This window comes from Bos indicus, chromosome 2 (genome assembly GCF_029378745.1).
Source record: "Bos indicus isolate NIAB-ARS_2022 breed Sahiwal x Tharparkar chromosome 2, NIAB-ARS_B.indTharparkar_mat_pri_1.0, whole genome shotgun sequence".
NCBI classification, from domain to species: Eukaryota; Metazoa; Chordata; class Mammalia; order Artiodactyla; family Bovidae; genus Bos; species Bos indicus.
Genome location: NC_091761.1, coordinates 119853196 through 119865614, shown reverse-complemented (window position 1 = coordinate 119865614; position 12419 = coordinate 119853196). Strand labels below are relative to the sequence as shown.

General features: G+C 45.6%; 1 protein-coding gene across 7 annotated transcripts in view; it reads right to left on the bottom strand.

Annotated features, from left to right (window-relative positions):
• Nucleotides 1-12419, bottom strand: part of DIS3L2 (DIS3 like 3'-5' exoribonuclease 2) — a 361340-nt gene that overhangs the window by 85509 nt on the left and 263412 nt on the right. For 6 of the 7 annotated variants that reach the window (XM_070774030.1, XM_070774044.1, XM_070774047.1 and 3 more), the window contains one exon: nucleotides 6584-6817. In XM_070774030.1, coding sequence (XP_070630131.1) covers nucleotides 6584-6817 — 234 coding nt within the window. Of the gene's footprint in view, nucleotides 1-6583; nucleotides 6818-9814; nucleotides 10714-12419 lie in introns of those variants that run through there. The other variant, XM_070774057.1, reaches the window with a different exon arrangement.

The window sequence follows — 12419 nt, the reverse complement described above, 5'->3', positions numbered from 1 at the left end:
GTTATTGAGATTTCTCCCAGCAATCTTGATTCCAGCTTGTGCTTCTTCCAGTCCAGTGTTTCTCATGATGTACTCTGCATATAAGTTAAATAAACAGCTTGACAATATACAGCCTTGACGTACTCCTTTCCCTATTTGGAACCAGTCTGTTGTTCCATGTCCAGTTCTAACCGTTGCTTCCTGACCTGCATACAAATTTCTCAAGAGGTAGATCAGGTGGTCTGGTATTCCCATCTCTTTCAGACTTTTCCACAGTTTATTGTGACCCACACAGTCAAAGGCTTTGGCATAGTCAATAAAGCAGAAATGGATGTTTTTCTGGAACTCTCTTGCTTTTTCCATGATCCAGCGGATGTTGGCAATTTGATCTCTGGTTCCTCTGCCTTTTCTAAAAGCAGCTTGAACACCAGGAAGTTCATGGTTCTCGTATTGCTGAAGCCTGGCTTGGAGAATTTTGAGCATTACTTTACTAGCGTGTGAGATGAGTCCAATTGTGTGGTACTTTGAGCATTCTTTGGCATTGCCTTTCTTTGGGATTGGAACGAAAACTGACCTTTTCCAGTCCTGTGGCCACTGCTGAGTTTTCCAAATTTGCTGCCATATTGAGTGCAGCACTTTCACAGCATCATCTTTCAGGATTGGAAATAGCTCAACTGGAATTCCATCACCTCCACTAGCTTTGTTCATAGTGATGCTTTCTAAGGCCCACTTGACTTCACATTCCAGGATGTCTGGCTCTAGGTGAGTGATCACACTATCGTGATTATCTTGGTCGTGAAGATCTTTTTTTACAGTTCTTCTGTGTATTCTTGCCACCTCTTCTTAATAACTTCTGCTTCTGTTAGGTCCATATCATTTCTGTCCTTTATTGAGCCTATCTTTGCATGAAATGTTCCCTTGGTATCTCTAATATTCTTGAAGAGATCTCTAGTCTTTCCCATTCTGTTGTTTTCCTCTATTTCTTTGCATTGATCTCTGAGGAAGGCTTTCTTATCTCTCCTTGCTATTCTGTGGAACTCTGCATTCAGATGGGTATGTTTTTCCTTTTCTCCTTTGCTTTTCGCTTCTCTTCTTTTCACAGCTATTTGTAAGGCCTCCCCAGACAGCCATTTTGCTTTTTTGCATTTCTTTTCCATGGGGATGGTCTTGATCCCTGTCTCCTGTACAATGTCACGAACCTCCGACCATAGTTCATCAGGCACTCTATCAGATCTAGGCCCTTAAATCTATTTCTCACTTTCACTGTATAATCATAAGGGATTTGATTTAGGTCATACCTGAATAGTCTAGTGGTTTTCCCTACTTTCTTCAATTTAAGTCTGAATTTGGCAATAAGGAGTTCATGATCTGAGCCACAGTCAGCTCCTGGTCTTGTTTTTGCCCACAAAGCCTAAATCAGGACTGATGCTGAAGCTCCAATACTTTGGCCACCTGATGTGAAAAGCCAATTCATTGGAAAAGATCCTGATGCTGGGAAGATTGAGAGCAGGAGGAGAAGGGGGTGACAGAGGATGAGACGGTTAGATAGCATCACTGACTCAGTGGACATGAACTTGAGGAAACTTCAGGAGAGAGTGGAGACAGGGAAGCCTGGTGTGCTGCCAGTCCGTGGGGATGCAGAGTCAGACACGACTGAGTGACTGAATGACAACAAGAGTTTCTATCTGGTTGCCATGCTGTATCTCACTGTGTGCACTGTTTGCTGAACCCAAGGTAGGCAAGGCATGAGCTAAGAGGTTGGAAGAAGACTTAAGGAGCCGTAGGAACTGCAGACAGAACATAACCTAACCTAACCACAAGGGCTTTCCAGGTGGAGCTTATATATGCTTACAGAACAAAAGTAGCCGGTGGCCAAGTGAGTAACTCGTGACACACGTGCAGTGCTATAAGCGATCTCAGCTATTACGGAACCATTATTTACAAAACGTGGGGCAAGAGCAAGAGTCTGTGAGGCAAGAGAGTCTGACCATGCCGTCTTGGCTAACTTGCTCTTTCCCTAAACTGCTTCCCTACAGGAAGTCTGCAGAGCCTGCCTTAAAGGCTGGGCAGGGTCAAGGTCATCCATGATACCTTCTACAGCAGCCTGGGTCCCAAGGCATTTAAAAACTGTTTCCACCAAGTTGATCTTTATAATCAAGTCCACTCAAAGAAACTGCTTTAAGTTTGGGCTTCAAAACTGTACTATGTGGGATCCACATAAGATGCAGCTGAGAATTTAGTAAAGGTTCCATTAGTTTGGACGACTTTGCCTCCAAAGTTAAGAAGATGGAAACATCAAACTTTCTTCACTACAACTTTCTCTAAACCCAGAAAGTCAGCGGCTCAGCAGGAGCTGTTCACATGCCCTGCCTGCCTGCAGGGACTCCGGACGCGGTGCTGTTTCCCTCCTGCAGTCATGCTTGCTTCTCTAGAAGCCCTCACACAGGGTGGCCTCTAAGCACTCTCACCTGACTGAGGACGGGCAGGCTGAAGGAAAAGCACCAGAAAGCTGTAGTTTCCTGAAAACAGTCAGTACTCCCTAAGATGTCTTTGTTTGGGGGCTCTATTTGGCACCCCACTACCCTCCCTTGCCGACCTTTCTAAAGGAAATGGCTCAGGCCACAACTCCAAAAGGTGTTGAGGCCTTGTCATCCTATCACTTTGGAGTCAGGCAGGGTCACTTTTACCCCTAGGAGGGAGCAGGCCACCAAAACTGAACACTTTTTAAGAAACAAGAGTGGTGTGTGTTCCCTGGTGGCTCAGTGGTAAAGAATCTGCCTGCTAATGGAGGAGATGCGAGTTTGATCCCTGCGTCAGGAAGATCCCCTGGAGAAGGAAATGGCTACCCATTCCAGTATTCTTGCCTGGAAAGTTCCATGGACAGAGGAGCCTGGCAGGCTCCAGCGTATGGGGTCACAAAGAGTCAGACACAACTTAGCAACTGAGCACTTGTCATAAATAAATAACACAAGTATCTGTGTTAAATTCTAGATTTAACATGGCAGCAGAAAAGGGGATATTTTTCAACTCAACCAACCAAAAAGCAAATAGAACACACTTGGCACCTGACCTGACCTTTGGGGCAGAGAAACATCGGAGTGTCACTTTCCTGAGCTAGGACCTCTCAGCAATCCGACCCAAAGGCAGTGCTTCCCAGTGTGTCTCACACCACAGGTCACACAGAACTTGCTAATACTTGAGCGTACACTGGGTAAGTGCACAGGACTGCAGGCAGGTGGTCCCAGGGTCCCAGGGGACAGGAGCCAGCCCAGGCAGCCTGTAACTCGGGGAATACACTGTCTCACATGTGGGCCAGGCAGCTCTGGACTAAGCTGCTGCCTGCAGTCACCCGGTGATCAAGTTGCTCTGTGTTTGTGTAGTTACTGTGACCTCTGAACCAGTCTCCCCTCGACTCAACAAACAGGCCCCATGCTGGTGTCCTCCACCTCACTCATTCTGGAGATCATCAGGGTAAACACATGTCTTGGAAAGGGGAAATTTCTGGCTTAGCAGGTTTGTTCTGCATTCAAGGCCATGCAGCAGGACACAGATGTTGTCTCCTCTTACAGGAGGCTAGAAGGACATATTTTTTTAGACCTGTCACCAAAAATGTGGACACAGTGAACTGGGGCACACAAAGCATCAGAGGGCAACTCCAAACAGCAGGCTGTGCTGAAGGCACTGGGGAAAAATGGATTTTTGTGAGGGCAGATGCAGGCAGCAGGCAAAGGGGAACAAACGCAGGGACTGCTGGATGGGCTGTCTGGCTGATTAATCAACGATCTTGCCAGGAACCTGCCGCAGGAGACCAATGTGCCCCTTCTTCCAAAGCTGTGGTCCACAAACTTGTTTTCTGGCGTGCCATAAGTCTAGTTGCATCCTCCTCTTTGCGACCTTATGGACTGTAGCCCACCAGACTCCTCTGACCATGGGATTGTCCCAGCAAGAGTATTGGAGTGGGTTGCCATTTCCCCCTCCAGGGGATCTTCCCGACCCAGGGATTGAACCTGCCTCTCCTGCGTCTCCTGCACTGGCAGGTGGGTTCTTTACCCACTGAGCTGGAGCCAAGGAATCAGCCCCAAGGATGCAATTCCATTATTTTCAAACCTTAATTACCTGGAACCTAATTAGGACTTCAGGGTTTTCTTCTCACTTGGAAGGGAAACTTCTTTCTCTCAAGTCAGCATGGTGTAAATGGAAGAAAAGTGAAAGAAGAGTTGGCTATCTGGATTGCTTGCATATTAAGAAATTCATTTAACCTTTGAGGACTTCAGCTTCTAATCTACAAGTTGAGAGGGCTGATGAAACAAGTACCTCAAATTATTTTCATTGGGATTGACATATACACACTATTATATATGAAACAGATAACTAATAACGACCTACTGTATAGCACAGGAAGTTCTACTCAATACTCTGTAATGACAATATGAGAACAGAATCTAAAAGAGTGGATATATGTATATGTATAATTGATTCACTTTGCTGAACAGGAGAAACTAACACAACACTGTAAATCAACTATTCTCCAATAAAAATAATTGAAAAAAAAAAAGTTATTTTCAGCAATAAAATTCTCACTCTAAGACATGCCAACAGATCAGCAGCAATCTGAAACTGTGATCATTCTTCTACACTGACACCTCCTAATGCAAGTTGAGATCACTGATGGTCTTTTACAGTATTTAGAGTATTTAACATATTTAATTAATCCAATTTTATAATGATCTGATGGGGAAGGGTCTCTAAAATGGTGTAACGGAACTCTCTCACTTGATGTGCTTGAAGTGGTGGTGGGTTAGCTTTTCCAGAAGCTGGCTGAGGAGGGGAATCATACATAACTAAACATTTGTTTAACTTAATTTATATAATGCTTTTGAACTGTGGTGCTAGAAAATATGCTTGAGAGTCCCTTGGACAGGAAGGAGATCAAACCAATCAATCCTAAAGGAAATCAACCCTGAATATTCACTGGAAGGCTGATGCTGAAACTGAAGCTTCAGTACTTTGGCCACCTGATTTAAAGAGCCAATTCATTGGAAAAAGCCCTGATGCTGGGAAAGATTGAAGACAGTAGGAGAAGAGGACGAAGGAGGATGAGATGGTTGGATGGCATCACTGACTCAATGGACATGAATTTGAGCAAGCTCTGGGAGATGGTGATGGACTCGGAGGCCTGGCGTGCTGCAGTCCATAGGATCACAAAGAGTCGGACATGACTAAGTGACTGAACAATAACAACAAATTTATATAAATGCACATCCACTCACTTTTAGGATTTCCCTGGTGGTTCAGACGGTAAAGCATCTGCCTACAATGTGGGAGACCTGGGTTTGATCCCTGGGTCAGGAAGATCCTCTGGAAAAGGAATGGCAACCCACTTCAGTACTCTTGCCTGGAAAATCCCATGGACGAGGAGCCTGGTAGGCTACAGTCCATGGGGTCACAAAGAGTTGGACACGACAGCAACTTCACTTCAATTCACCCTCACTTTTACAAAAGACTATGCTAGTCGGATTTTTACATACTTTTTTTCTGATAAACTATGCATACTTCATTGCCTATAATTTATCATTTTTGTTTCATTAAGAGAGAGCTTAGATATCTATAATGCAATCTGAGTACAAAGTTCCTCGTGAATTTTGATTTCCCCCCTCCTTTTTATAGTCATCACACCCAAACAGCACAATTTCTGAAGATTTATCTTCATCAAGTGTTTGCAAACAATTTAACTTAGTTTTCACAGGAACGGCAGCTTTAAAAAATGTTCTTATTTGATCAGTGTATCTAATATTCAGTTACAGTGAGTAATTACAACATGTACAACCGGCATAGCCAGGATGGGGGTAAAGAAGGCTGACCATTGAAACACACAGCTCCCCTGGAGGGAGCCGAGGTGGAAGGGAATACAGTCCACATGTGCAGCTCCCTGTGGGTATTGGTCACTGTGTCAGGCAGAAGGGACAGCGAGCGCCAGGTGAGGAGTTTCCGGTGGCAGATGTAGGGCCTGGGGAAGGAGGGCAGGGATGGAGAAACTAATGTTGGTGTCCTCAGCATATAACTGATAGCTCAAATAAGAAATGAGCTTCCCTGATGGCTCAGCGGTTAAGAATCCACCTGCAAAACAGGAGACGCGGAAGACCCTGGTTCGATCCCTGGGTCGGGAAGAGTCCCTGGTGAAGAGAATGGCTACCCACTTCCAGTACTCTTGTCCATGGACAGAGGAGCCTGGTGGGCTACAGTCCATGGGGTCACAGAGAGTTGGACACGAAGAAGTTAAAATAAGAATACAGGGGTTCATTCAGGGAGGGATTGTGGAAAGAGAAATAAACAAGAGGGTGGGCAAACTTCAGGGAATGCCAGAGTTGAGCTGAGGGAAGAGGCTTCTGCCACAGGACCAGCAGGCTCACGTCATAAGGCCCCGGGTGTCTGCAGAGTCGCGAGGGAGGCGGTTCCCGCCTGCCTCAGAGGCCATTATCTGAAGGCAGAGACTGAGGAAAGGACAGAGGGGCAAGCCCCAGGGCTGCTATGCTAATTCTCGCACACACGTGGCTTTGGCGGAAGTCAGGTCTGTAGGCGGCGTTGAAAAGAGGAAGCGACTGACCTGATCCAGACGCAGTGCGCCGTCTGCAAACCGCTGTCGGCGTAACTCCTTCGCGACTCCGTGGAGGTTCAAGACAGCCCGGTGCACCTCGTCACACGTGTGCTCGGGGGAGATGGCAGGCAGCTCCCTCTCCGGGATTCTCCTGGTCGGGCTTTCAATCATGCTCTGCGCGTGCTCGTAGCTCAGTTTGGTGCAGGAGCGGATGATGGTCCGGCCAAACCATTCAGCGAGGATCTGCAGAGATGGACGGATTGTGAGGGAGAATTTTTTTTTTTCCTTCAGCTTTTTCTTTCATGCAACCATTCATCTGTACACATTCTACAGAGACTGAGGAAACGAGGAGGGACGAGTACCAGTTTTTATTTTTTTTTTTACTTGAGCACCCCCCCGCCCCCTTCCCCCTTTACCAGCTAAACCATTCCGGTCGCAACTCCAGAGACAAGGCTTCCTGAAAACACCTGTCTGAAGGGTTATTAGGTTTTCCCCGGTGGGGAACAGGGAGGGCCCGGCCCACAGCTGTCCATACCATGAGAATTCGAGGGCACACAGCTCCTACCTGAAGAGCTAGAGAGACCACTCTGACACCCTCTCCTTCCTTGAAGGAAGAACCACTACTCTTTATAATGGCAACCATTAAGCACGGGGAAGTGAACAATAGAAACCACTCACGTTTTTCTTTGGTTTGGTGCAAAGAGCCTTATTATGAAGAGTCTTGATCTAGAATATCAGACTTTAATGTTCTTAAAAAAAAAAAAGGAAACCCTCAAAATATACTTTCTGAATTATTTTAAAAACTACTCTCATCTCAAAATACAAGCAACTCAAAATATTATGCTGATGACTCTTCTGCTGTGGCAAGCGGGTCCTGACTTTGGCTCTCAGGAGATGTGTGTGTATGTGCTGAACGCAGGAGAAATTGTAGAGGCAATTCCAGGGACTGTGTGTGTGTGTGTGTGTGTGTGCACACATGCGCGCATGCACTGAATGCAGAAGAAATTGTAAGGGCAATTAGAGCAACTGCCCAGCAGTCCTAGGGGAAGCAGTGTGTGCAGGTCCCCAGAAGAGCCCCTTTCAAGGTCAGCCCATGCTTGTCCCTCCGTCACAGCCATATTTCCTGAAAACTTCCCACTCGTGGAGCTGCTCCAACCTCCTCTAGGATGACGGGGCCACGACCTCTTCATTCTTGTGGTCTCAAAGATTTCCCCTGGAGACTCAGCTTGTTTCCTTTTCTACGACTCATTCCAAACCCAGTCAGTCAATCCTCCTCCTTCCGTGTGTCAACATTTTGCTGGACAGTCTGTCTTTAGCTTGGGGAAATGTCCCTTTTCATTCGGTTCCACTGCTCTTTTTTTCACACACTCCCTCAGGCATCCGGGTCAGAGGGTATCTGGCCTCTTGGGGGTTTTGTCCCCTTTTCCTAGAAGACACAGGAAAGTCCTACATATGTACCAGGGGTCACCACTGCACACAGGGTGGGGAGACTCGGATCACCGTGACTGGGCATCCATTTTCACACAAACTGGTGAGTCAAGAACTACTTTAAAAAGCTAGTGACAGGTCCAGACCCTCTCCCTTGAAGTATTTATGGACAAACTTTTGCAGTAAGTTCCATGAGGTTCCTAGATACTCTGCCACCCCAATGTCTATGTATCCTGGGTCTAAACAGCTCAGTGGCTCCCTCTGAACCCTCTTCTGTAGTGCTGGGCCCTGACCAGGGGCCACTTTGAATCCCGAGGAGTTCTTAAAACATGTTCACTGTAACTTGGCAAAACCTGAAATCCCCCACTCCTGATCAAAACTCGCTAGCCACTCACAAGGGTGGCACTGCTCAGTCTGCCTCTTCTTCCTCACTGGTCCCACTGCCCCTTCGGTTTGTCTCCTTATCTGTCAATGAGAACTTGAACACCAGCAAACCTGGGACTCAGCCCTGATGAGAAGCTTCCCACAACTCTGTCACCTTACTTGGGCCGCCCCTCCCTTAATGCCTCCGTTCCAGAAAATCTGCACCTTCTTTTTGAACATACGAAGGGCTGAAGTAGGAGCTCTGAAGAGCCAGTAAGAACTTCCTGGCCCAGAGACGGTCAGGCAGCTTAAAAACAACCCATTGATTCTGAAAGTCACACCTGACACACGGACTAAAAAAACTCTCAGGCCAAGAAACCAGATTGTGGTGAAGCGGCAAGGATGCCCATGGCCCCCTCACCCAGCGAAGGTCAACAGGAAAGCAGAGACCTGGCTGGGCGGGGGCATCGGTTCCCAGGGCCAGTGCGCCCTACAGAACGGGAGGAAGGCCTCTCTGGATGGGACACCTCATTAATTTCCAATTTGGAAACTGGATTCACATCAACGCCCTGTTTGTAACCAGGGCCAGTGGCAGAAGACAAAAAGACAAAGAGTTTTTCATGGAAAAAGCAAAAAAGCCACAAGGAGCTTCGTAAACAGAACCCTTCAGGGAAGAATCATGGCCTTCCTCTGCCATTCATTTCATCACAGGATTTGGGTCACTCTCTTTCTGCAGGCGGCAAGCTTCCTGCATACACTCTAGGACACTGCTATTTAGGATGTTGGATTAAACAACGTGCCAATATCCACTGAAGGTATCCGGCTCGTGGGGGAAAAAAAAACCTAGTTAGAAAGGAGAAAATATTGTCTACCTCAAGACCTACTTTCTGGTACCAGGTAGGACAGGAAGTGGCTTGACACCACGGACCACCTGGCTCTGCTCAGTGGCAGAGCTCTCACACCTCCAACCGTCTCAAATCTCTCTAACACACCTGGATGTGCGTGCATGCTAAATCCCTCCAGTCATGGCTGACTCTCTGTGACCCCATGGACTGTATCCCACCAGGCTTCTCTGTACATGGGATTCTCCAGGCAAGAATACTGGAGTGGGTTGCCATGCCCTCCTCAGGGGATCTTGCTGACTCTAACCTGCATGTCTTATATCTCTTGCATTGGCAGGCAGGTTCTTTGCCACCTAGGAAGTCCAACACACCTGAAGTATGTTATTTGGCCCCTTTTACATTGAGAGAAGAGGTTGGGGATTTGTGAAGTCATGCTAACTCCTAAGTGGTGGCCAGGATCAGATCTGTGCTAAAGACCTAAGACTCAAAATCAAGTGTTATTTTTTATTATATCTTGCTAAAGGTCACAAAAGAGACAGACAGTGAAGTAAAGAAAATACAATATTGACTTTCTATTTAATAGATACAAAGTCGTGAGGAAACCATATCATTTGAAAACTATTAATTTCCATTCAAATGTATTTAAAATTTTAATCTTCTAAAAAAAGTCAGTGTCTCATTAAGAAATATTTGGTTCAAAAAACTGCTAATGGGGTTAATTTGTAATTTTAATTTTAATTAGATACAAAATCACTTCCACTACAGCTTTGGGCTTCTGTATATAAACTATTTGGTTCAAAAAACAATATCAGAAAAATGAACTTCTTTACAAAACAGACTCACAGACACAGAAAACAAATCTGTGGTTACCAAAGGGGAAAGCAGGGGAGGGATGGGAGTTCAAGATTAGCAGATACAGACTACTGTATATAAAACAGATAAATAACAAGGTCCTACTATATAGCACAGGAAACTATATTCAATATTTTGTAATAACCTATGATGAAAAAGAATACATATATTCATATATATATATATATATATATATATATATATAGCTGAACCACTTTGCTATACACCAGAAAATAAAACATTGTAAATCAACTATAATTCAATAAAAACAAAACATAATAGGAAGAAAGAAACATTTTCCTGATTGGAACAAAACCAGGCTGCTGTGATGATCAGGGGTAGGGGGGTGCATGGATTTCTGCTTCTTCTTACTGTGAACACGAGGCAACCCCCCTGGGGTAGGGAGGGCCCAGGGGTGAAAAAAGTCAAAGGTACCAAGAGAAACATATCCAAAAAGAAACTGGGCAGAAAAAGGCAGTACTCGAAGACAGTGAGGAAAGGCCGCTGGCAATATGTCTGTGATGGGGAGGTGCTGGTGACTGCAGAGGGCAGAGGCAGTGAGGGCGGTGGCTCATGAGGAGCAAGCGGGGGTATCCTCTGCTGGGCCCACTCTTGGCCAGGCCAGTGGTGACAGAGTGAGGCACAGGTCCCTTCCTAAAGAACAGAGAAGACCATGGTAGGATCAAAGAGTAAGTGACAATATGGAGACACTGTCAGCCACATTTAGACCTAGCTGTGTCCTCTCGCGCTGTGGCCCGGCTGGGCCTGTTACCCAAAAGCTGGGTTTGCCTCTGGGTGGATGTTGGCCAAAAGATGCAACCAAGCCAAAGGACAGGAGAAGGAAGGAGTTATTACTTGCGGCAAGTAAGGAGATCACTGGGGATCTTTCCCAAAGAAATATCGTTGGCTTTTAATCTGTTTTCCAGATATAAAGATACCTTTCCCCTTAAGCTAATTATAACCTACACCAACTTAGTAAATTATACCTTTGAGGGTAGGATTGAGACATTAATCTTTTGTCTCTACCTGATTCCTCTAAAAATGGAAGACTAGATTCCCAGCAGCCTTATCAAGTACTCTTAACTAGTGCACGCACAACAAAACTAAAGAAAATTATCCAGTGAAACTGTCACAGAGTATAACTACTGTGTGACATATAACAACAAATATCATTGCTTGCTTTAAGTCTACTGCTAAAAGCACATGTATGATGTCTGTGTGACAATTCAGTATAACTGATACAACATATAGCTTATAAAATGTTTCCCTATTAACATACCTCTGAATGGATGCTTTTGAACTGTGGTGTTGGAGAAGACTCTTGAGAGTCCCTTGGACTGCAAGGAGATCCAACCAGTCCATTCTGAAGGAGATCAGCCCTGGGATTTCTTTGGAAGGAATGATGCTAAAGCTGAAACTCCAGTACTTTGGCCACCTCATGCGAAGAGCTGACTTATTGGAAAAGACTCTGATGCTGGGAGGGATTGGGGGCAAGAGGAGAAGGGACGACAGAGGATGAGATGGCTGGATGGCATCACTGACTCAATGGACGTGAGTCTGAGTGAACTCTGGGAGTTGGTGATGGACAGGGAGGCCTGGCGTGCTGTGATTCATGGGGTCACGAAAAGTCGGACACGACTGAGCGACTGAACTGAACTGAACTGAACTGAGCTTGTTCACTGTATCTGATGAGTTGTCCCCCAAGAGGGACAACTCGGCCACTATTTATAAACAAAAAGGAGGCGTGGCACCAAGGGACATGATGGATGCCAGGCAGCAATCACCCTGGCACTGAGGGACAAATCTGACCTACCAAGGGATTTGTAATCAAAAGGAAAAATGATAAAATAAATTTTCATGAACTGAGTTAGGTATTGGGAAGCCATTCCAGCTAATACATGATTTACCTTAAAGTTTATAGTGACCGAAGTGGCCTGTTTAATGGCCTCTTGAATGTATATCTGCTTTTGCTATTAAGGAAAAAAAATGCATTAAAAAAAAAAAAAAAAACTAGAGGACATCATCATTCACGCACACGGGGCTCCAAAATCACTGCAGATGGTGACTGCAGCCATGAAATTAAAAGATGCTTACTCCTTGGAAGAAAGTTATGACCAACCTAGACAGCATATTGAAAAGCAGAGACATTGCTTTGCCAACAAAGGTCCGTCTAGTCAAGGCTATGGTTTTTCCTGTGGTCATGTATGGATATGAGAGTTGGACTGTGAAGAAAGCTGAGCGCCGAAGAATTGATGCTTTTGAACTGTGGTGTTGGAGAAGACTCTTGGGAGTCCCTTGGACTGCAAGGAGATCCATCCAGTCCATTCTAAAGGAGATCAGCCCTGGGATTTCTTTGGAAG